We start from the raw sequence: 25,023 nt of genomic DNA, 5'->3' as shown, positions 1-25,023 counted from the left end.
AGAGAACCTTCTTTCAATTTGTAAAAATCCCTGCGTGGATTTAATAAGCCTGCCTGTGTAAACCGCCTTGAATAAAGTCTTGAATAAAGACCAAGAAAGGCGGTATATAAATACTGTATATTATATTATTATTATTACTGGGTCCTAGACCCGCAGTTTGGGAGCCGCTGCTCTAGCCCATCACTCTCCTCTCCTCCACACTTGCTCTTCCACTCCACTCCTCCATCTCCTTCCTTTCCAGTCCAGGGAGTGGACAAGGAAGGAACAGTGGAGGTGAGTGGACAGAGGTGGGACCTCCCACCAATATGCTGCCTAAGGCAACTGCCTCAGTTGACTTTGTGGATGGGCCAACCTTCCAAAAGATGCACTCTGCCTGAGATCGTGGAGAACTGCTGTCAGTCAGAGTAGACCATACCTCATAGGACTAATGATCTGACTTGATATGAGATGCATTAACATGGAGTTCTTTGTAGATTGGTTTGTGTATGTTTTATGGCTTTGGTTTTCATTATCCCTCAATTCTTTGCTCCACAGGAGATCCCCTTGGATGCTTCTGTCACCTCATATGAACTCCAAGACCTCATTCCTTCTAGCAGGTACCAGGTTCAAGTCCAGGCACTGAGGAGAGGCACACCAACAGCCCCTATCTCTACTTCCTTCACCACCGGTAGGTCCTAATAAAGCACGAAGGCAGACGCAACACTCTGGTCTGGTGGAAGACATTTGAATGCACTTACTGAATGCATTTGCTTCTTCTACCTTACTTAGGTCATTCTATTTGTCTTCAACCAAAGGGATTCTTTTATGATTCCAGTGCAGCATTTATCTAATAGGCCTAAAATAGAATCCTTGTCTATCTTCTATCTTTTAACTTTTGAAGATTAACAGTCAGTGTGATTCCCAAATGCAGCTTAGAGTTTTGCATTCTAACAATAGTCAATTTCACTGAGTTGCCTAAGTCTGGACAGTCTCCAGATACTAAAAGAGACATTGTGCTGCTGCTGCTGCTGCTGCTGCTGCTGCTTCTTCTTCTTCTTTTAAAGCAGTTGCAGAGGGGACAGTGGCATGTGGGAGGTGGGGTTAGTCTAGTCCTGACAAAAATCCACTCTAAAGCTGCAATTTGCCCTGGGAGGGAAGCTGCTGTTAGCTCTGGATAGGAGCCTGTGGTGGTTGCTGTCTTAAAAAGAAAGAAAACGGAAGCACAAGGCACTTTGATCACTTCCTTGGGTGATAATTGAGTGCGATGGAACTTGCTTTGGAATAAGCACACATACGAGTGAGTTGTAAATATAATAATAATAATATACAGTATTTATATACCGCCTTTCTTGGTCTTTATTCAAGACTTTATTCAAGGCGGTTTACACAGGCAGGCTTATTAAATCCACGCAGGGATTTTTACAAATTGAAAGAAGGTTCTCTCTTTCAAGAACCACCACATTCAAGATGTTACACTCCGATCTGGTTTTAACATTCTGGCCTCCATCCTCCCACACTCCGAGCAGATGGAACAGCTCAGCTGCAGCTTGCCGGCTGCTTCAAGGTCGCACGGTGCCGGTGGCCTCGAACTGGCGACCTTGTGGATGTTAATCTTCAGGCAAATGGAGGCTCTACCCTCTAGACCAGACCTCCTGCCCTCCTTGTAAATTGTAGCAAGTGAGTGTAGCAAGACTTTGGTGAGTTGTAAATTGTAGCAAGACATTTGTCCCCTGCTAATTGGGTAAGAGGCACTTTTTCAAGTGGGTGCTCCTTTTTTTAGCAGAGGGAGAGTAACTGGCCCACCTCACCCCAGCAGTGTCTGTTTGAGTGGCTGTCTGCTGGTGTTCTTTTTGCATCTTTTTAGATTGTGAGCCCTTTTGGGACAGGGAGCCATTAGTCATTTGATTTTTCTCTGTAAACCACTTTGTGAACTTTTAGTTGAAAAGCGGTATATAAATACTGTTAATAATAATAATAATAATAATAATAATAATAATAATAATAATAATAATAATAATAATAATAATAATAATAATATCACTACTTATCAAAGAAGCCAGATCCACTTACAAGAGATATATTATTTTGACGCAACACCAACACTGCCTCCATGCCACTTGGATTAGGAAGAGCCTTGTGGGATCAGACCATCAAAATTCAGCTTTCTGACTTCAGTCGTGGCCATGGTATCCTTGGGAGACTGATAACAGCAACTGTTACCCTGCACATGCCCAATCTCGTCTGATCCTGGAAGCTAAGCAGGGTCAAGCCTGGTTAGTAGTTGGATGGGAGACCACCTTGGAATACCAGGTGCTGTAGGCTTATACCATAGTCTTTCGAGACTGACGGTTGCCAACCAACCAAGCAGGTCACAATGATGATGGCCGTCCCCTGCTGTTTGTCGTGAGCACCCAGTATTCAGAGGTGAACTGCCCCTATAGAAGGAGGTTGTATTCTTGCCTATTACGGCTACCAATCATTGATAAATCGCATTTGCCTTCCCTCGGCAGGGCACCTGATGTACCCTTTTCCTCGAGATTGCGGAGAGGAGAGTCAGAATGGACCAGGCTCCTCACGAGTAACAACAATTTATCTGGGGGGCAACCAGGACCGCCCCTTAAAGGTGTACTGTGACATGGAAACTGATGATGGAGGATGGATAGTGAGTATTAAAAGAGTGGTGGTCGAAGCATGGCCTTCAAGAATGTCAAATGCAATGTTAGTCAGGCCTTTAAAAACTAGGTTCTTATTTCTCCATTTTTCTCTCTGTCTTCTGCAAACCAGAAGCTAGAGGGGCACTTTAAAGTAAGGGACCCAAGACCTCTGCCTTCTTTGCATTGCCTTGTGGCAAGGGCTGGTGCGTACAGCTGTCCACATCCTGTCACTCTGAAATTGCACCAACCAAGAGCATATTGGAAGCATCCTGAGAATCTTGGCTTGCCAAGAAACAAGTCTTTAGGACTGAAAAGGAAGGCTTGGAGATGTGTAGATTATGACTGGTGAAATCTCTGAAATTGAGGGGGCTTGAGGAGGATCTCCAGTGCCCTGGGGGTGTAGCCCTTTGCCCTTCCCTAATTCTAGCAGAATAAGCTTTGTGAAACCAGTGTTTGCAAATGAGTGTCATCTGCATAATTTAGGAAGGCCTCAGTTCACCCCCACTTGTCCTCACATGTGAATCACCTTGGTGTAGCAGAGAGTGTTTACTTATTAGCAAACCAACACACAAACATTAATTTGGGATAGCAAGGATGTGGACTAGGATATGTGCTCAAATTCACAGCCTCCTGGCTTCCCTCTTCTTTTTTTCTCAGGTCTTTCAGCGCCGGATGAATGGCCAGACTGATTTCTGGCGCGATTGGCAGGATTATGCCACTGGCTTTGGCAACCTTACCCGGGAATTTTGGCTAGGTACGTAATCTGCTTTTCCCAGCTTTAGCTCATCCCTCCTTAAAACAGGTTCATTGTTATTCCCATTTTACATTTTAGGAATTGAGGCGAAGACAGGAGAGGGGGGTGAAGGGGGTAATTTGTACCCAGGCCCAGGGTCAGAAAGGGGCCCAGGAGCCAAAGGAGGGGCCCAGAATGTTCCTGGGATCTGACATTTTCCTATCTCACCTGAACTTGCTGCCTACGCATGATGCTGGGGCACAACCACATGCATGCAGTAGTAACTGCTGCTGCAAGCCATACACACCAAGCTCAGGAATGCATCCATGACCTCCTGAACACAGTGTCAAATCTGGGAGGAAACTGACCTGCCACAGTTGCTCTTTGGCTCGTGGATCCCATAACCATGAACGAGTGTATAGAAGCTCAGGGACCCAGCTGTGGGGCTACAGCTGCTGCAGAAGTTTATTTTGGTCCATTCTAGTGTGAGCCTAAATACAATGATGCTATTTTTCCACAATGGATTTGCTATATTTCAAAGATTTTAGAGACGCTCAGGAGTGTGTTTGGTTTTCAATATTACTTTATCTAGCTGCCAATGACGCATGCTTGGGTAGACCTGGGCTCTGCATCAAGAAGCCTAGTAGATCTGGGCTCCAAAACTATTGTGGCTGTCAGCACCCTCCCCCTACCCTATTTTGCCTTCCCCCCCCCCGTCTGCCTGCTCCCATTGCCCCCCTCCCCCTTTGGGAAGGGGCCCAGAAGAAACTTTGTACCCCCTGATAAAATGCCTTGGATAGGCCCTGGGCGAAGACTTTGCAAAAGCTTGCCTCACTCCAGATTTCAACCCATACTTCCCGCACATGAGCTGAACAAACTCACTGTTTCCTTTTTCCTTCTTTTGTCCCTAGGAATTGAGAGAGCTTCTACAGCAGGGGTGCTCAAACTTTCAACTTTAGGGATGCTGGACCTTTAACAAGTGTATAGAAGAGAGAATTTCAGCAAGTGCAACTTGTCATCCCACAGATGACAAGCTGCACCTGCTGCAATTCTCTCTTCTATACACTTGTTAAAGGTCCAGCATCCCTAAAGTTGAAAGTTTGAGCACCCCTGTTCTACAGCATAGCTGTGAATCAAGAACAGCCCAATCCTATGCTTGTGTTGCCTCTAGTGTTCCGGCAGTGGAATGTGCTTTGTGGTGTGGTGAATACCATCTGGAAGCGTCCATAGCTGCATGCTTCTGGACTGATGCTGCAGAGGCTCCTTACGTGGTGGCAGGGAGGGGAAGGCCCGCCAACTTCTGTAACTCAGAGGGGAGGGCAGAATGGGATAAGGGGTGGGCACAGTGGAGCAGAATGGGGGAGAGCCGGGGTCATGTTGGAGGTAGGAGGGGGCACACAGCATGGGTGACTTGTGCCAGATGCTATCCCCTTCAGAGCGAGCTGACATGCCCTCAGATTGCTCCAGCTAACTAGCTGGTGCAGGTCCAAGGAGACCTATTGGCGGTTGTGGGGCTTACCAAGGGGTAAAGGAAATTATTTTCCCTCTCCTCTCCCAATCCTCCCGATTGGCCCCACCCACCACAGCATGCCTGTTTTGCTAGGTGAAAAGATAGGAATGGGCTCTTAGTCTCTGGTTCCAGTTGTGTCTACTATGAACTTGTGGAAGTGGCCTTAAAGCGGACAGTCTTCCACTTCCCCTCTCAAATGTGGGGGTGATAAAAATACTGACTTCTTTTACTAAGCTGTTGTAAAGATTACAACAATATAATAGTTAAAACCCTCTAACGAATATTATAGGCAAGAAGCTTCTCTTTCCCTCAGGGCCCCCCCACCCCCATTCCTCTCTGTACAATAAGTGAACTACAGTTATATTAACTTAGTAATTATTACAACAAGTGAACTTCTCAAACAGCAAAAATGCTAGTGGGGAGAGAGATTCGTTTCAGCTGTTTTTTGGGGTAGTGATGCAAAACTACAGGTTCCAAAACTTACTGCTGGCATCACCAGTGTTCCCTACAGCTTCTGGCATCCACCATGCCCCCACTACCCCTCTGAGCCAGGAGATATAATTACCTAGCTCAGTTGTGGGGGGGGGGGGATTGATGGCTGTTAGTGGGGGCTGCTGTTTTCCCAGAATAGTCTTTGGAATGACATAATGTCAGCATGTACAGTAGTGTCATTGTGAGGATGTAAATGGGAGGGGGATTGATTTCAATTCCCCTTTTGCCCAACAGCCACCCCTAAATGTTGCATATAAAGCCCAACTGGGAAGTGGCCAAATATTATTCCATATCAGTTATGCAGGGGATGGACAGAGTGGATAGGGAGATGCTCTTTACACTCTCACATAACACCAGAGCCAGGGGACATCCGCTAAAATTGAGTGTTGGGAGAGTTAGAACAGACAAAAGAAAATATTTCTTTACTCAGCATGTGGTCGGTCTGTGGAACTCCTTGCCACAGGATGTGGTGATGGTGACTGGCCTGGACGCCTTTAAAAGGGGATTGGACAAGTTTCTGGAGGAAAAATCCATTACGGGGTACAAGCCATGATGGGTATGCGCAACCTCCTGATTTTAGAAATGGGTTATGTCAGATGCAAGGGAGGGCACCAGGATGAGGTCTCTTGTTATCTGGTGTGCTCCCTGGGTCATTTGGTGGGCTGCTGTGAGATACAGGAAGCTGGACTAGATGGGCCTGTGGCCTGATCCAGTGGGGCTGTTCTTATGTTCTTAACTACAATTCCCAGGATGCTTTGCAGGTCTCTTGTTATCTGGTGTGCTCCCTGGGGCATTTGATGGGCCGCTGTGAGATACAGGAAGCTGGACTAGATGGGCCTATGGCCTGATCCAGTGGGGCTGTTCTTATGTTCTTATGTTCAATTTAGGGAAGGGGCATTCTAGATTATCTTCAGGTCATGATCATTAGTGCTGCAGCAGGTATGAAAGAAGGAAGCAGGCTGCAAGGAAGCGAGTTGCAAACAGGCTGCAAACCACCTGGGCTCTTCTGAAGCACTAAACCGCTTCACAAAAACATGGGTGGCCAGGGGCACTTTGATCACCCCGCTGAACTAGACTTTCCATGGAGAGGCAGTCAGGGATAGGATGCCATGCAAAGAGGGACAGGGCACTGCTTGAGCCTTTCTGTCTTCTGAGATTCTCTTCAAGTGCCGCACTTGCTCAGAATTCCATACTCTGCCTCAGCCCATAAATGGGGAGCTTTCTGCAAAGGCACTGGCCTCCTCCTCTAAGGACGTTGAACACAGAAAGGCTGCTCTGAAGGTCTTGCCACTTGGAGAGAGAAGGCAGGGTACCCACAGGACTCATCTTGCACTTCCACTTCCTCCCAGGGAATGACGCTCTGCACCAGCTGACAACATCAGGCGACTACGAGCTGCGTGTGGATCTTCGTGCCGGGAATGAGTCTGTTTATGCTACCTATCAACATTTCCGTGTGGACTCCCCTGCCGATTATTACCGACTACACCTGGGCAGTTACAGTGGCACAGCTGGTGAGTGGAACAGAGTAAGAAGACAGAGCTGACTAGTATAGCGCCAGCTTTGCATGTTGGAGGGTTCAGTCACTGGCATCTCCAGCGATAAGGATTTCAGGGCTGGAAAAGGTCAAAGCTGTCCATAGATGATTCTTTGCTTTGTCTTCTGCCTTGTAAGTTTATGATTAGCTTCAGACCTTTGGATAGAACCAGTACTTAGTTGTCATCACCAAGTTTTTTTAACATTAAAGTGGGTTAAAAGTGGGCAGGAGGTCTGGCCTAGAGGGTAGAGCCTTCGTTAGCCCAATAGTTCGAGGACACCGGCAGCTCCCTGAACAGCTGAGAATGGCGAGACCCTGAAGCAGCTGACAAGCCCAGCCGAGTGATTCCACCTGCTCTTGCTGTGAGCAAGAAGCGTCTTGGCTGCCCTCCATGTGAGAGATGGAGCTGAGAACCGGAGGCCAGAAGTGAGACCAAACCAGGAAGAGCCATTCTGAAACGTTGTTGGTTCTTGAAAGAGAGAACCTCTCTGATTGTAAAAATCCCCTTGAGGGATTTAGAAATGCCTGCTTATGTAAACTGCCTTGAATAAAGTCAGAGGAGTAACCAGATGACCAGAAAGTCGGTATATAAATACCTTGTTGTTGTTGTTATAACTGCCTTTGACTGGGGAGTCTTTGCCCAGCTCCAGCTGTTGTCCTTCCTGTCACAATCAAACCTGGCATTGGTTGCCTATGTGTCAGTTGCTTCTTGTTTGTACTACTGCATATGTCATTCATGGGACTGCCCTTGAAGACCATCCTTAAACTACAGCTGGTACAAAATGCAGTCAGAAGATGGTTGACAGCATGACATATTATGATCACGTCTCACCCCTCTTATTCTAGCTGTCTGTTTCTGGATACAGTTCAAGGTGCTTGTTATAACCTTTAAAACCTTGAATGATTTGGAACCAGGGTATCTGAAGGACCCCCTCCCTCCACGAGTCTACCTATGCCCTGAGGACTGCTGGAGAAGCCCTCCCACACAGCCAGTGGTTGTTTGAAGTATGACGTGTGTTTGGGGGATGCATAGGAGGGCCTTCTCAGTACTGGCTCTTTCACTATAGAATTATCTTCCCCATAAGATTTGCAGTGCCCCTTCTTTTCTTCTCAGTGCCTTTTGTTTGGCTGTACCTTTCCTGATTTATGTTAAGATAAACTGGTTCTCGTTCCCTCTTTCTGGCTCTGTTTTATTATATATGCTTTATTGTATGCTATTATCGCTTTTGATTTTTACTGCTTTTTTTTTTTTTAATTTATTGTATTGCTAGCTTGTTATGAACTGTCTTGAATCTGTTGAGAGAGACAGAGTAGAAATGTAAATATATAACTGTTACCCTGTAGATGCCTGATCTCGTCTGATCTCGGAAGCTAAGGAGGGTCAGGCCTGGTTAGTACCTGGATGGGAGACTGCTTAGGAATACCGGATGCTGTAGGCTTATACCATGATCTCGGAAGCTAAGCAGGGTCTGGCCTGGTTGGTACTTGGATGGGAGACCGCCTGGGAATACCAGGTGCTGTAGGCTTATACTACTGTCTTTCAAGACTGAAGGTTGCCAACCAGCTAAATAAAGGTTGACTCTCGATAAGGCTTGAGGGAAGCATCAGTCCCCATTTTCACTCTCCCTTCCCCGCCCTTCCTCTTTCCACAGGTGATGCATTCGGCTACCACTCAGGCAGTGTCTTTTCCACCCGGGACCGGGACCCCAATCGGCTGATCATCCCTTGTGCCGTCTCCTACCGTGGCGCGTGGTGGTACCGCAACTGCCATTATACCAATCTCAACGGGCTCTATGGCAATAACCGTGACCACCAGGTACCTAGCAGATAGGGGAGGGTGGGGGGAAGAAAAGGGCTGCCATCCACGTTTAACGAATAGTGTGTAACTATTGAACTGCAAGCCGGAAGTCAATGGGTGACACTTCCCACCACGGGGATGGAGGAAATTCCTCAATTTCTGTCTGCTATTCAGCTCGTAAAAGCATGGAACGCTTGTTTGTAGAAAGATAAGGTACCAACCCCTAAGGCAGAGGTTCTTAAACAGGGGTGTGCAAAGCCCCAGCCTGAGAAGGCCTGCTTATGGCACCCTAAGAGAGAGGGAAGGAGAAAGACAGTGACGCCATCCCCAGTGCTGGGGTCTTGGGGGGTCTGAGGGGCCCGGGGAGCACTCCGCAGGGCTCCCTGCTGCTCCTAACATCTAAAAAAGGGGGAAAAGGCACTTTCAGTTTTTGTCATGAAACTGGAAATGCCCTTTTTTGTTATTTTTAAATGCTAGGAGATGCAGGGAGCGCTGCAGAGGGCTCCCCAGACACCCCAGGACTCAGGCGCTGGCTGGAGGTAAAAAAAACAAACCCTCCTGTCCCCGTAGCAGCATGATCCTGAGGATCTTGTCGCTGCCTTAGCCCCTTGCCCTTACCTCAGGTCTCAAAGTCCTGAGGGGTATGAAAACCAGAGCACTAAGAAGAAGAAAATAGATGTGGGAAGAGGTTTCACCTAATTTAAAGACAAATAAACTTGGGACAAAAACTTGCTCAAGTTAGGGGTGTGAAGAAATTCCCTGGCAAATTTCAGTTTTTGTTTTTACTATAAATAGCATGCAAAGGTGGGTGTGATCAGGCTAGCACTTTTAACAGGGGCTAAATGCTGAAGCTCCCCTACCTGCTTGCCATAGTCTGGCGCCATTTTGCAGACAGCCCAATACTGTTTAACACAAAATATGAATGCCCAGCCAGGAGCGAAAGCAGGCGGGCGGGCGGCCGGGCAGAAGGAAAACAAAATGGGTCAGAATTACTCATTTTGTGCACATCTAGTTTGACCCCAGTAGAAATGCTTTTGGCATCCTTTGAAAATTCTCAGATGGGATAAACCCTAAAATCTATTTCTTTCGACATTTTGGTGTGAGCCTTACTCAAGACCTCTGCCATGATTAGCCTTGGGAAGAGTGGGACCAACTGCAATGTTTCTAGTCACACTTACTCAATTTGTGGGACACAGCTTCCTTCTGTTGGTGCCAAACATACCTGCATTTCATAGACTGAGCTTCCAGCAGGGGGAGGCTCTGTGACACGAGGGGTTCCATGACCATAAGAGTCTGTACTCTTCAAGCAATGGTCCTTGTAGAGTTGTGCTCATCTCCCTGCTTTTCACCTACACCGTCTCCCTCTTCTCCTATCCAAGGGTGTAAACTGGTTCAACTGGAAAGGATTTGAGTTCTCCATCCCCTTCACCGAGATGAAACTACGGCCCCGTGGATTCCGGCCCTTGCGGCGGGCGTGAGTGAGAGAGCAAGGCTGCAGAAATGACTGAGGGAGAGAGCGGGGGGTGGGGGGGTGGAAGATCTGGCAATGACCCCTCCGCAAAAGAATACCTCGTACCTGGCCTTAATTGTCTCCCCCCTCCCATCCTGAGAAGGAAGAATGGAACAAAGATACAAAGAAAAGAAATGGACCAATATTAAGAAGCACCTTGTATTAATTTCTTTTTTATTTTCTGCTGCTGACCTGCCCACCACGCAACTTCAAGAGCATGAAGCACCTGGAGGAATCAATCTAAGGAGCAGCATTAAGGGGAAAGAATAGTTTAGGTGGAATCATGTTGCAAGACCTGTACAGCCTTGGTTGGCAGCTGGTTTTTCTAGAGGGCTGCTGAGAAGAAAGTAGAAGGAAGTGGGCCAGCACCCCAACCCCTAAAATGAACAAGGTCAGCAAGATCTGTTGGCACTTTTTGGTGGACAACAGCATGGTCCAATGGGCACTCACTTGCTGACCCTTTCTGTACAGGCACCTGCTCCTGCAATATCATCTCTCCAGCCTCAGTGCTCCTAATCTTTCCCCTCCAGCCCAACCAGGAACACAGGCCTCTTCCCCATTCAAAAAGGAGACAAGCTCCTAAACAGCGCTGAAAGCAGATTCACATAAAAGCACTTTTTTGCCTGTAGGGGACATTTCTTTTGCCCTTCTTAGGAGCCTTGTGAATGCAAGACACGCACCACTTCCTTCACCCCCCCCCCTTGGTTTCCTGTGCACCATTCTTTCCAAAACAACAGGTTATCATAGAGCAGAAACAGAAGTACATCAGACAACAAATGTTAACAGGGAAGTGAGAGGAGAATTTAAAAGATCACAGAAAGGTAAGGAAGCTGAACATAAGAACAGCCCCACTGGATCAGGCCATAGGCCCATCTAGTCCAGCTTCCTGTATCTCACAGCGGCCCACCAAATGCCCCAGGGAGCACACCAGGTAACAAGACCTGCAAGGCCTCCTGGGAATTGTAGTTTAAGAACATAAGAACAGCCCCACTGGATCAGGCCATAGGCCCATCTAGTCCAGCTTCCTGTATCTCACAGCGGCCCACCAAATGCCCAGAGAGCACACCAGACAACAAGAGATCTACATCCTGGTGCCCCCCCCCCCATGCGTCTGGCATTCTGACATAACCCATTTCTAAAATCAGGAGGTTACACATACACATCATGGCTTGTAACCAGTAATGGATTTTTCCTCCATAAATTTGTCCAATCCCCTTTTAAAGGCGTCCAGGCCAGATGCCATCACCGTATCCTGCGGCAAGGAGTTCCACAGACCGACCACACGCTCAGTAAAGAAATATTTTCTTTTGTCTGTTCTAACTCTCCCAACACTCAGTTTTAGTGAATGTCCCCTGGTTCTGGTGTTATGTGAGAGTGTAAAGAGCATCTCCCTATCCACTTTATCCTTCCCATGCATAATTTTGTGTGTCTCAATCATGGCTCCCCTCAGGCGCCTTTTTTCTAGGCTGAAGAGGCCCAAACGCTTCTTTCTCCTTTCACCTTTCTCCAAACGCCTTTTCTCATAAGGAAGGAATTAATCAGGGGAAAAAATTAGAATACAAACTCAGAACAAAGCTAAGAATAAAATATTAATTTAACCCCAAGTGAGCAAGGATAACTTGTCTGTCTATAGCGTGGCTGGCCATGTTCAGACTTCTCAGCGGCACTCTTTTCTCTGTATCTAGAGGCCAGAAGCATTCTACTGCATTGATGATCAGGCACCATAACTAAGGCCTAGTTCTCACTGAGTTACCAACCTGTGTCTGGGCTTCTCCAGTTCAGGCTGCAGGTGGGAGTTCACATGACGTAATCCTCCTCAAAAAATCCCTGTATGTAGAAAACTAGCATGTCAAGGAAAAAGTTAGATCTTTCTTCTCCCCGACATGTGGTTTCTTTAGGGATTCTTTTTTATGGAGAAGCATTTCATCATGTGAATGTGAAGTGGGAAAGCCCAGGCAGATTTCTACTTTGGTGAGAACTGGGCTGCAGTTGCTGTCATTTAGCAGGCTGTACAGTGCCAAGTGGTTGATGGATTTCTTTTAAAAACAATTACAGTATTATTGTGGGCTTCACAGTTATAGGGCGCATGTGTTCAGGCTTAGCCAGGGCATTCAATACACAACTGTAGTGCTGAAGTGGGGAATATCTCCATTTCTTGCAACTTAAACCCATTTTTTCTATTCAAACTGTGTAGCCCTTTTACTGGATCTTACTTCGAGCCAGATGAAATTGCTCATAGGATTTGACCTGTCACCCTTTCCTCATTGTAAAAATGGCCAAGAGTGAAACACACGAAACAAAAGAAAAAGACACAAAGCAGAAGCCCAGCCAGTCTTTCTTTGAAGCCGTTTCTGTCCAGCTACAGATTCCAGAAGGAGGCCCCGTTTTCTTGGCCTCCTGCTTTCTCCTTTGTGTCACTGAAAAAACACAGGGTACGTGTACTATCTTGTCTTACTGCTCGAGGTAGAAAAATAAAGCCCAAATCCCAAAGGCAGACTAAACCTAGAAACTGACTTGACAGATTACAGGCGATGGAACGGATTCTGATGGAATGATTGTGGGGAAATTCTGATCCAAAGACTTGTTTTTTTTAAAAAAGTATGAATGAAATAAAATGGACCAAGACTAAAGATGTGAATGTGTATCCAGTCAGAATGTTTGGTTTATTTTTTTAAGTAACTGAAGCAAGCTAGTGACCATTTCAACCCTGTGGGGAGAGGACAAGAACCGGAAGACCCAACCTGTCAGTTCCCCTCTGTAACATGGAGGGTTCTAGCCTTCCCTTAGCCCAAACATGGGGAAACAGGGTGGGCAGAAGGCTACCCATGTCTGCCGCAGCATGAACTACACCCAACAAGCTGGCATTTATCCTCATGTGGCAAACTCAGCACGTCTCTAACCATCATTAGCAACTCCTGAGGATGCTCTGGTTAGGACTGAACAAAGATGGCAGCATTTGGATTGTGTTTCTTGCAGGCCTCTGAAAACGCCACATGCCCCCAGCACCCCCTTTGGAAGTGGCCAAGGAAGGGGAGTGTGTTCTGCAAAGCTCTTTATTTCTTGCAAAGAGCTGAGGGATAAGGTGCTGCCAGGGCAGAGCAGGTGGTGATGACCGGAGGGCAGGGCAGAATTTTTGCACGGAAGGTGGGTGGGTGGGTGGGAGGGACAGGCTGTACAGTGTTACTTTTTAGGGGTGGAGTAAAGTTTCTCTATAAGGAGCGCTTGAAAAAAAAAATTTTAGATTGTTGTGAGAAAAATGTTTAAAATAAAAGTTAACTTTAAAACGATGAAGAGAATCGTGACTTGTGTCATCTTCTGCAAGGTCATGTGGCTTGGTAGGTTGCAACGTGGGTATACCACAGCTTGGGGGGAGGGGGCATCGCTTGTGTGAACTGCATGCAGAAGGGTCTAGATTCAATCCCTGGCAGCAGCTCCAGGAAATACCCTGTCTGAAACCCTGGTGAGCCATTGTCAGGCAGTGTAGACGGTACTGGTTTGTATCTGGCAAGGACGGACTCACAATAAGGCAATTCTTTTGTTCCCATCAGGTGATCAGACCTGCTTAGCAGGAGGTAGGCCTGAAGGTACCCTGAGCTGAAACCACACCAGGCTTCTCTGAGTCAGCCTTTCCCTCCATGTCACTGAGAATAAGTTGGGGGAACTGGTTGGCAACCTTCAGTCTCGAAAGACTATGGTAGAAGCCTCCAGCACCTGGTATTCCCAAGCGGTCTCCCATCCAAGTACTAACCAGGCCTGACCCTGCTTAGCTTCCGAGATCAGATGAGATCGGGCATGTGCAGGAGCTGGGTGGAAGATTTTACTGAGAGTGGGAGAAAAGAGGGCCCAGGAAGGTTTTTGCTTCTTGTGAAGTACAGAGGCCTCATCCTGCAGACTAAGCCACTCTGGGTAGCAGCCGAACCATGAAGGGCTTGCAGTGCACCACTATCCCATACTGTCCCTTTAGGTCAGGGAGGCAGCCGTTCAGTGGAGGCAAGATATGAAAATCCCGCAGGATGTGGGCCAGGAAGAGGAAGGACTCCATGCGTGCAAGTGTTTCTCCAAGGCAAAGCCGTGCCCCACAGCTGAATGGTAACAGGTGCTTCTGGGCCTCCCGTGAGGCACTGCCCTCCAGGAATCGCTCTGGGCAGAAGGAAAAGATGGATTGTGTTAGAAAGGGAACCATGAATTCAGGGGAAACACCTGCTCCCAAAATGGAGACCCATCTAACCCCCTCCCCAGTTGCAGTCCTCTTCTGAGTTCACATTCCCATGGCTGGGTGCAAGATTTTGCAGGAACTCCAACAGGGACCCTGAATGCCCTCAGCCCCTGGCAAGCAACCTGCCTCCTCTCTTCTGGTTGTAGTAAACTACTTTTTCACTCCTGGGATTCTGGGATCCTTCTTAAAAGGATTATGACATTCATGGGGAATAGTTCTTGGTTTGTCCAGCACTGTACTACTTCACAAAGTCCACCTATTCAAAGTACTACCAGTAGTAACTGGAGATGACATCATCACCAGTTACTTCTGGGTTGGGAGGCCAGATGCGACATACCAAAAACTAGTATGAAGCTCAGGGTGGATAGGAGGGCTTTTTTGAGCATGAAAAAGCATGTTTTGGAGCTCTGCCCATCAAATCAAGTCTCATACCACTGTTCATTGCATCACATTCCTGGTCTCATTGCCAGGTGGCAGGTGTCCAGAGGTCCTGCGAATAGCACCAGAAACCACGTCAAGTACCACTGGTGATACCCATACCACTGGTTGAGAAACACTGCTGTAGATAGCTGTTAGCTAGAAGAGCCTCCACATTCACAAGAAGGCTACCTCAAGGTACCATAGCTATTGGCATCCTTCAGTCTCGGAAGACTATGGTATCGCGCTCTGAATAGTGGTTCTGGAACAGTGTCCTCTCCAGTGCGCGAAGCCTGGGTAAAGTAGATATGGAGGATAGACTGCTACCCATACAGCAAATCCCTCCTCTCCATGTCGCTGAAATGGTCCAATGGAAAGGCAGAAGCCAATACGGTTGGTTCCAGCGGCGTCGCAGGAATTGCCAGAACGTGACTGTGTTCAGCCATGAACTGCCTCAGGGACTCCGGCTCCGGATTTTGCCTTGAGCTTGACTCCTGAAGCCTTTTCCATAACTGGATGTAGCCACAAGGCAGTGGAGGTTTGGGATCAGAGTTTTCCTTCTCTCAGATGAGCTGCCTTCCCAGGCTAAGGAGTCCCATCTACCGGGTGGCTATTTAGACGCCTCTTAAGATAAGTACAGCCAAACTGAGGGCCTATTCTTATCCCCCAGCCCCCAGGGACTGGATTAAAGTGAGGGAGAGGTGCGCATAGTCAGCCTCACTCTCTCTTCCCAGATTCCATCTTGCTCCAATGGCAGGACAAAAGTCGAGACGGTTGGAGATGGGCTGTGCGCAGTGGTTGACCAGGGCGTCTTTCGTGTCTTGCCGTGCTCTTAGTGTACCGTGTCGCTTGCAGAAACCGCCTTCATGACCGTTGGTCCTGTTCTAGTAGGTCTCATCTGCTCAATCCGCCAGAGTCCGTCTTCACATGCTCGGGATAGACAAGTCCCAATCTCGCCGAAGGTCAATGACCCGACGGCTACTCTCAACCTGGCCAGCCTGTCAAAGCTGTTGCCCGGGGTGTGGCCGCTGCGCATGCTACAGCTACTGGGACTCACAGGTGAGAGCTGAGTGACAGGTGGGAACCAAAGGTGGACGAGCTGCCCTAAAAGGACACGACATGCCCCTACACCAGAGGTACTACCCCTCCCTGAACACCTCATACACCCCATATGCTGAAGACAAAACAGGAGAAGTTTGGGTGGGTTTCCTGGAAGCATCTGGCCCCTAATAGATTCAGAGTGCTGGACTCAGTCTTATGATCTGAAACAACCCTTCCTAACAGACAAAACTAGAAGCATGAATCGGGGACTGCACTGGCTCTGAGGTTCAGCAGAGCCTTGAAACCTCCATGGGCCTCACATGCCACAGGACTCTGGCAGACACTTGCCCCACCTGCACACACTCTCCTCTCTCATACACAAAGAGCAGTACCTGGTCTGAACTCTGTGGGGTGGTGCCATTTGCCTGCATCGTGGTGTGCTCCATAGAGATTAGGGATGACAGTCGTGCCCTTTCGAATGGGAAAGCCAGACAGACTTGGGGAGGAGGTGGAAGGAAAAAGAGGGCATGAATGGACAGATACGACCTTGCAGGCTTTGATGCCTTGGCTTCCGGGTAACCACCCCTCTGCTCTGACCACTGGACTCCTTTCTCAGAGAACCCGGGTATTCACTGCTATCAGCACAGAACACGAGACTGAACCAGCAGGAGGGCCTCTGAATGCCTCCAATGCGCGTCCCTAAACCCGGCACACCCTCCCCTTTCCCTCTTATCTGACAGCAGCAGGGCGGTGAAGGCTCAGTGTGAGGTTGGCCTTCCTCTCTCCTGGAACTGGTTGTCCCAGGTGCCAGGCTAGGGTTCTCTAGAAATGGGAAATGCTTCCTCTTCAGTTGGCCTGGATGCACCTGAGCCTACTCAAAATGGTATATGGACCTCTATACCTGCCAGCTCATAGTGTTATGTGAAAATCCCCTTTTTCCTTATAAGTTGTGATTTTATATCTGGTTCTAAGTCAAACTTCTCACAGGTCCAATTTCCAAAAACCTGGTAAAGTCACAAGTTTACACAACCTCTAGCAATGCAAAAGTGCCTCCTGATCCAATCACTGTTGTGCAAACCCATTAAACCTCAACACACAGGACAATCAAGTCAAGTCAAGCTCACAATGACGACAAGGATTCTGGCATAGTTCCTATTGTTGTAGCTTAATCACTCTTAAGTACCGTACTCAAACGGCCAGCTACCCCCTCTCATAGGAAGCCAGCCTTTGCTGATAGCTGATTTCCGGACCCTTCCACTGTTTTACATACTCCACGTGTCCCACTGTGTAGTGAGCATGCGCATCTAGGACAGCTCTAGGCCACATCCGGGTCATTCAGGTCAGCAAAAAGCCTTTTAAGAGAGAACTTCGCCATGTGCTCTCTCTCTGGCTGCCCTCCAAGGCAGAGGTCCTCCATAGGACTCTTCCCCCCTCCAATATAACTGCTTCTCAGGACAGGTAACTACATCTTGCGTCTGGAACCTTTTCCCTTCTCCCCCCCCCCTTTTTCTCCCCTTCTCTACCCATCTTTAGTCAGCAACTGGGTTGGCAGATCAGGGACCCCTAAAATCCTTTCCTAAAATCTTTCCCTTTTCCTGATTTCTTTGGATGCACCAAGGTAGCAAATGACAGGGAACTGCTACCTCCTTCCTGCCCTTCTTCCAAGCTCCTGGAGGAGGGGGTCTTCCTTGGAGACTGGTGGAAACTGACCCAGCAGGGTAGCTCTTACAAAATGGAGGCTTGGCGATGGGGTTATGACAAGAAGGCTTTAAATATGTGATTCACCTCCCTTACAGTAGCACAGTCCTCAAAGGTTTCAACCCTCTAGTCTTGTTGCACCAGTAGCTCAGTTTTAAGATGGCTGAGAACAGCCTTTGCAGAAGAAGTGAGTTCTCAGCCGGAGTGGGAAGGAGGATGTGGAATCTGGTACCTGGTATCACACATGGCCATGTGAGGTACGGCAAGAGGTGCTGAGGGACGCATGCGCAGAGTCTCAGAAATGGTGGCGCTCAAGTAGGGCAGGTGTTCTCGGTCCTTATAGGTGGGGTCTCGGCTGCGTCCTACAACTGTCATTAACTCTTCATAAATTCGCTCCTGAACCTGGGGTGGCAAAGAGAGGGAGGTACCGCAAGGGCAGGGGTAGCAAGCAGAATCCAAGATCACTCCAGGCTCCTGAACCCCCACTAGGGAGGCCATAGCCCCGGGGTCAAGACCAGGCTTTGCAGGCAGAAGGACCAGATTTAACTCCCAGCATTTCCAGGCAGGGCTGGAAAAAAAAAACCCTGCCTGGCACTCTGGAGAACCACTGGTAGTCTGGATGTAGGCAATTGCAGCACAACCAGTGTTGTGACTTGCGATAAGGCAGTTTCATCTGCTTGAGACACCCACCCCCAAACTAACCACTATGATTCAATGTCTTCTAGTCCCTCCTCTCTCCCACGGAAAGGATTTTCAAAATGAGGGATCAGACTGTTATCCAATTAAAGAAACGTGACCTGATTAGCACATGGTATAAGTAATTACTGGGATTCACGAATTCAAGTTGTGGTGACACCTACAGGCAGGTTTAGGTTGTTGTAAAAGGGGGGATGATGCATGCATGCAGTGGTCCATCTGGCAGTCAAGGTGGCTAAAGAGGACCAGGGTAGGGTATATTGGAATACTAAGTGATGAGGACTGGGATGGGGTTCTTGCCTTCCTGCCCTGCCCTTCCCAGAAATATCTAGCTGGCATTCATGGGAAATGACCAGTGGTCTTGATTGGCCTTCTGTGCTCTGATTCAGCAGTGTTCTTTTTATGTTCAGGGAGAGAGCTGAGTCCTCAGAGTAGCTTCTTGTCCCTATCCCACAGACCCTGCGTGGTGAAGAGGTGCATAGAGATGCGCGGGAAGGGAAGACAGGGCAGCTCTCACACCAAAAAACCCAAGCAAGTTGGGGGACCACAAGCTCTGGGATGCCCTCCCTCTTACCTGAGGATGGTGCAGCAAGAAGGCTATGGCCCAGGTGAGCATGGCAGCAGTGGTCTCAGTCCCCGCAATGAACAAGTCAACAATGGCCATGTGGACATGCTCTGAGGAGAGGCCGGCTTCCCCCTGTTTCCCATCACCATGCTCATGCAGGAACTGCAGCATGTGGTCCAGCACAGTCCAGATCTCTGGGGGGTGATGGGACTCCTAAGACGGAGAAGACGGGTGGCATGACTTGGGAAGGCCTGGGACTTTCCAGCCCTTGAAGTGGCAACAGGGCTGCATAGACCGGCAGAGGGGCTGGTTGGCAACCTTCAGTCTCGAAAGACTATGGCATAAGCCTACAGCACCCGGTATTCCCAGGCGGTCTCCCATCCAAGTAGTAACCAGGCCGGACCCTGCTTAGCTTCCAAGATCATGGTATAAGCCTATAGCACCAGGTATTCCCAGGAGGTCTCCCATCCAAGTACCAACCAGGCCAGACCCTGCTTAGCTTCCAAGATCATGGTATAAGCCTATAGCACCAGGTATTCCCAGGAGGTCTCCCATCCAAGTACCAACCAGGCCGGACCCTGCTTAGCTTCCAAGATCATGGTATAAGCCTATAGCACCCGGTATTCCCAGGTGGTCTCCCATCCAAGTACTAACCAGGCCAGACCCTGCTTAGCTTCCAAGATCATGGTATAAGCCTACAGCACCCGGTATTCCCAGGTGGTCTCCCATCCAAGTACTAACCAGGCCAGACCCTGCTTAGCTTCCAAGATCATGGTATAAGCCTATAGCACCAAGTATTCCCAGGCGGTCTCCCATCCAAGTACTAACCAGGCCTGACCCTGCTTAGCTTCCAAGATCAGATCAGGCATGGGCTATTGCAATAGTAAACCTTGCAGTACACCAGTGGGCAGCAAGGATGAGATTGAGCCATCAGTTCCTAATGGACTCCACACTCCCCGGCCAGAAACCTTCAGCAAAAGACTCCAAATTCATCATCTATAACCTCACCTTGTGTTTCTTCATCTGGTCTTGGACAAAAACATCTCGGCTGTTGACACAGGAAAGCAGGTACCGCAAGGTGGCATTGGGAAAGACCTGGGGTGCAGAAGCCCAGAACGCAGTTGCTTTCAGTGCAACCTATCACATGTCCGTGTCATAACATCCTCCCTCCCAGTTCCTGGACTCTTCAGACTCTCCTTCACTCTCTCTGACACCTCAGGCACAGATCACCTCAGAAAAGTCCTTTTCTCTATCTCTGTCTATACCAGCAGCCTCCAAACTTGAGACCGCTATGTCTCAAAAAAGCCCTCGCCGTCCCAAATGGAGCTTACCATCACGCCATGGTGCTATATGTTTTTTCAAACAGGTCACAGGGACACCCCAGGTAGTAGCGTCTGTTGCCCAGCGTCCCAGAAGGCTGTGCCACATAATGCCCAGGCAGACGTGACTGCCCAGAGCATCCCTATGATCTGTTCTGTTTGAAAAACGCTTGGTGCCTTGACAGAGCGGTAAGCTTCATTCATAGGGGAAGGGCTTTCTCCGAACCCCAGATCTGGCCTGCAGGATTGGAGAGCCCTGGTCTACAGTATTTTTATCTTGCCTTTCTCCCCAAAGGGACCCAAAGTAGTTATCTAACTAAAATATTTCTATACCACTTTTCCAGTGCTCAAAGTGGTTTACAGCATAAAATATAAAATGCAATAATAAAATTATTATTACTGTGTTATCTGCTGTATTGCCTCTTCTGCTTGTTGAGAGAGAAGCAACATTTAGGGTTAATAAACCTTTGCTTAACCTAAGCTGTGTGGCAGCTGAGATCTAAATTATTTCAGGCAGATGTTAGATCTGAATTCTCTCAATAGCTCAGATTTAGCCATTTCACTTTCTGTAGTTTGTAAACAAGCTGAAGTCTTGCAGAGCTGGCCAGGCGGGCAAGCTGGCTATGCATGCCAATTGCTTTTACCTGTCAGCTCAGAAATCTAAATGGCTCCTGGAACATCCTTTTTCAAGGAACCTGAGGTGGGTGCAAAAAGTGCTTTGCTAAGTTGCTGCTTGCTGTGTATTCAGTTCACAGCTACAAGTACTGCATTCTAGCAATCTCATAAGAACATAAGAACATAAGAAGAGCCCCGCTGGATCAGGCCAAAGGCCCATCTAGTCCAGCTTCCTGTATCTCACAGTGCCCCAGGGAGCACACAAAACAACAGGGACAACCTGTGTCCTGGTGCCCTCCCCTGCATCTGGCAATCAGAGGCAGCCTGCCTCTAAAACCAAGAGCTTGCACATACCTACTATGACTTATAACCTGTAATGAACTTCTTCTCCAGAAATTTGTCCAATCCCCTCTTAAAGGCATCCAGGCAAGAGGCCATCACTACTTCTTGTGGCAAAGAGTTCCACAAACTAATTACACACTGGGTAAAGAAATATTTTCTTAACTGTCAATAACATTGCTTTTAAGAAAACACAAAGAAGATGAAACTGATCCATACTGAGAGACATTTTGGGTGCCTCTTACTTTCGTTGACCAACTCATTGCCTTCCCCTTACCCTGAGGATGGGCAGGAAGTCCAGAATCTGGATAGAAGTAGCACTCCAGGTGTTCACCAGCTCAATGATGCAGAGGCTAATTTCTTTCGCAATGGAAATGTCCTGCATCAGAAGAGGAAGAATCAGACTGAAGAACATGAGTGCAAATGAGATGGGATTGTGCAAGTCTTTCCAAAGGGCTAACATAGCTGTGTTGAGTGGTTTGCTTTGATTTGGCAATCTCAGCTCTCCCTCCAACTGCTCTAATACCAAGACCACTATAAAAGGAGCCCAACCATGTTGCCCAAGTGCTAAATAATAGCCAGTTTGACTCTAAGCAACAAAAGTATCAGGAAAGGGAGGAGACTGCTTGGGAGAGAGAAAATATTCACCCTCAGCCAATATAGCCAACAACTTACCAAAGGTCCGAACACCACGGCAGAGATGACCTGGCTGGTTTGCAGGGAAAAATTCCGAGCCACGTCCACAGGTTCTCCCCCATAACCATGGAAAACCTGAAGGAAGCCAGAAGAGAAACAGAACTTTAGAATGTCAGGATGGACCTGGAGGAGAGGGATGTGGAGATACCATCAGGGCTACATGCATTCCACCATTGCACCACCCAGCCACAATGGCTGGATTATTTCTGAAATATCGACATTCACTTTCGTTTAAAAAAAAAGCAAGATCCTACATTATCCAGGCTGTGTGCCCTACACACTAAAAAATAAATTCTGCAGTTAGCCAATCCAAATTAGGCACCAAGAAAAAGACAATATTTTCAGCTTGCATAAATCCTGCACATTAAGCAAATTAGCATTATTCCCCTCATTTTGAATGAGTGCTGAATCCCTTCCCCCGACCTCTTAAAATGTTATTCAGCAGATTCTCCTGCTTCTGGGAACATAAGAGTGAACATAGGAGTTCTGCAGGATCAGACCAAAGTCCATCCTTATCGTTCTGTTTCCTGCTTTCTTTCTTGGAAGGAATCCGTATGTTTTGATCAAGCCCTGAGGACTGGACTGAGTCACTCCTGGGCGATGTTTTTCCAAAATATGGGGGTCCAGCCAATGCTTGCTCTTTGTCCCAGCATCCTTTGGTGTACAACAAAAATGCCTCACACCTCTCAGAGGCTGATCCAAGTCTCCCCAAGACACACACCCCCGGAAACTAATATACTTTCAAGCATGTCTTTGCAGCCATAAAGGTTAGAAACATTAAACGTTCTGAAAACCAAATTCTGCATCCAATCTCACCTACTCCATCTGTTCCATACACCTGTAAAATCACACAGCCCTATCTCGGTGGCCGAGCTAAAAAGCAGGAAATCCCTTATGTGGACCTCACCTCTGCCATATTTTTGCTGAGCAACTATAGGCAGACTCTTGCTCAACATCAACGCTTCCTTTTGCAACATGGGTTAAGAATATTTATTTACACATATGTCCTACTGCAGAGTTGTACTCAAGGCTGCTAACAGTTCAGGGCAATATCTGCAGAAATGACAGTTGTAAGATAGAGATGGGAAAACAGGACACACTGATCATAGTCAGGAAACACAGGGCAGCTTAGAATGATTAATACAGGGCCCAATCCTCACCAGGTTTCCAGTGCCAATGCAGCCCCAAGATAAGGGAACAAAAGTTCTCTTTCCTTGAGGAGGCCTCCATACCTGCCTCTCCACCGCAGGATGCAGCGCACACCCCATTGGCATGGCTGCATCAGCGCTGTTAAGTTGGATAGGATTGGGCCCACTGGAAGACAGATCTAAGCCAAAGCACATTGAAGGAGCACAATTTCTTCTGCCTGCCAAAGGGTGGGCAGTGATGGGGGTTGGTGGACTTCCTTTGGGAGGGTGTTCCATAGTTTGGGCCTCACCTGTTCCCTGTCCTTGGCAGTAGGGAAATATGGAGGTGGGCCTCCAAAGTGGATCAGAGTTCTTGGGCAGGTTCATGATCAGCCTGAAAACAAAAGCCCAAATCTATGCCCTTGCCATAAAGCCTCACCTTGCAGAGGCACTGGGCCTGGCTCTGCACAATCTGCTCCATGTCTCCATGAAGGCAACGCTGAAAGGCAAAATGGGTCATTTTCCTCTGCAGCCGCCAAGTCGGGGTGTAGTTGCCGAAGGCCAGATCCTTGCCTCCAAATGAAATGAGGTTTGCTGCAAGTGCAGGGGGGAGGACAGCTTATAAAGCAGCCTGAGCACACTTCGTCTTCACACCTGCTCCTCACTTCAGACGCCCACATGAAAGGCCCTGTGCCCCAGACCGAACTACACGGGAGAACCCCGAGATTACCAATAAAGCTGTGAGGTCGTCCGGCAAAGTGAGACCATTTCCGCATCAATGCCTCACGAATTAGTTCCGAGCTGTTCAGCACCACCACATCTGGGGGGTGGGGGAGTAAACGGGTGGACGGACAGATAGAAGAAAAAGAAGTTTAAAAGCTGTTTATATCACAATAGCACCAAACAGCATGCAACTTACGCCTGAAAATTGGCTAATAGCAGCTTCGGTGGAGGGAGAAAGGATTTAACTTGTGCAATCGCTGTAGTTGGTGAAAAGGTTAGACCTTTCCCCAACCCTGCTCCAAGTTGCCCAAACCCAAACAACCCAAGACTTTGGAGAGCTTCTGCCAGGCAGAGCTGACTATACTTGGCTAGACGGCTCAAAGTTCCGGTTTAGCATATAGCCAAGTCTGGCATGATCACGTATCACCCTCGGGCAGCTGCCAGGACCCCAATTCTTTGGTAGGGCCCACTGCTTGAGTACCTGAGGGAGAACTGGGCAAGCCACGCTTTTTTTGCTGGCAGCTGCCATTTTTTCCCCACAGTGCCCTCAACGTGATGTTGTTCAGGGGCATGGTGGATGAAAAGTGGCCGCTATCAGCCACCCCTCCAGTGCTGGCCAGGTAAGTCTCATCTGAACCTCAGGATGGCCACCCAGGCTGCCCACGGAAAGGAAGGTTGCCTCAGAGCTGAAGCTGGCTCTATAGAAGCCAGCCGGACCTAGAGAAATGAGGAAAAATAAAAGGGGAGCCCACCAGGACAAAATCAGGGCTCGCGTTTGATGCAAAGGTTATGCTAGCATGTGCTAGCAGATCCCAACTGCCTTTTCTGCAGCGGTGCTGACTACAGCCACCCTCATTCACGCAGCCAGCCCGGTTCTGTTAGCAACCTGTTCTGTTACCAACTAGTTCTGTTACCCCCACAAGGTTACCTTTCATCCCAAAGCGCAGGCGATAGATGGGCCCATATTTCTGGGCTAACTCAAAGAGGTGGACTGGAAGGTCCAGATGGAACAAATCAGGGAGATTTCCAATGAGGGGCCAGGCCCATGGGCCAGGCAGGTGCCCCCCAAACCTCCCCTGGCGAAAGCTCACATTCCACCAGCCAAGCAGGACTAAGGCCAGGAGCACCAAGATGAGTAGAGTGGTTGTGAGCATTGCTAGCAAAGCTCAGTGGAGCCCTCCTGGCATTTTAAATCCAGGCACATTTATCATAGGAACCTTGGGAGGGGCACCTGCCCACGACCTCCTCTCCATCCATGGGCCTCAGTCACTCTAGCTCCCCAGACAAGCAGTCACCCACAAATGAAAACACTGAGAAGGAGGCCAGTGTTGACACAGTCCTTGACACGGTGATAGATTTAT

At 48.3% G+C, this 25,023-nt stretch overlaps 2 protein-coding genes and 2 pseudogenes across 3 annotated transcripts in view; 2 read left to right on the top strand and 2 right to left on the bottom strand.

Annotated features, from left to right (window-relative positions):
- The window catches only part of TNXB (tenascin XB), a 109,641-nt gene extending 96,280 nt beyond the window's left edge, over window positions 1–13,361 (top strand). For both annotated transcript variants that reach the window (XM_066615336.1, XM_066615335.1), the window contains exons 33-38: window positions 535–667; window positions 2,490–2,641; window positions 3,291–3,387; window positions 6,718–6,879; window positions 8,555–8,718; window positions 10,080–13,361. In XM_066615336.1, the coding sequence (XP_066471433.1) occupies window positions 535–667; window positions 2,490–2,641; window positions 3,291–3,387; window positions 6,718–6,879; window positions 8,555–8,718; window positions 10,080–10,178 (807 nt within the window). In that variant the 3' untranslated portion in view covers window positions 10,179–13,361. The remainder of the gene's footprint in view (window positions 1–534; window positions 668–2,489; window positions 2,642–3,290; window positions 3,388–6,717; window positions 6,880–8,554; window positions 8,719–10,079) is intronic.
- On the top strand, window positions 2,182–2,301 carry LOC136642549 (5S ribosomal RNA; annotated as a pseudogene).
- Window positions 13,362–13,909: 548 nt separating the features above from the next.
- Window positions 13,910–14,025, bottom strand: LOC136643242 (5S ribosomal RNA; annotated as a pseudogene).
- A 77-nt stretch (window positions 14,026–14,102) lies between these two features.
- CYP21A2 (cytochrome P450 family 21 subfamily A member 2) lies at window positions 14,103–24,816 on the bottom strand. Its single transcript, XM_066613151.1, has 10 exons — window positions 24,591–24,816; window positions 23,670–23,759; window positions 23,379–23,533; window positions 21,792–21,887; window positions 21,394–21,495; window positions 19,852–19,938; window positions 18,853–19,056; window positions 17,815–17,984; window positions 16,277–16,380; window positions 14,103–14,350 (listed from the first exon to the last, which is right to left on the bottom strand). The coding sequence occupies exons 1-10, from the start codon at window positions 24,814–24,816 to the stop codon at window positions 14,103–14,105; spliced, it is 1,482 nt and encodes a 493-aa protein (XP_066469248.1).
- Between the last annotated feature and the right edge of the window lie 207 nt (window positions 24,817–25,023).

Source organism: Tiliqua scincoides, chromosome 2 (genome assembly GCF_035046505.1).
Source record: "Tiliqua scincoides isolate rTilSci1 chromosome 2, rTilSci1.hap2, whole genome shotgun sequence".
NCBI lineage: Eukaryota > Metazoa > Chordata > Lepidosauria > Squamata > Scincidae > Tiliqua > Tiliqua scincoides.
Note: the sequence above shows the minus strand (reverse complement) of the source record. Positions and strands in the feature narration are given on the sequence as shown.

Coding starts and splice junctions, on each gene's coding strand:
- CYP21A2 (XM_066613151.1), bottom strand. CDS start 24,816: ATGCTCACAACCACTCTACTCATCTTGGTGCTCCTGGCCTTAGTCCTG. Junction 21,496..21,791: donor CCGTGGTGTTCGGACCTTTG/GTAAGTTGTTGG, acceptor CTTCTGATGCAG/GACATTTCCATTGCGAAAGA. Junction 19,939..21,393: donor ACTTCCTGCCCATCCTCAGG/GTAAGGGGAAGG, acceptor TCTGCACCCCAG/GTCTTTCCCAATGCCACCTT.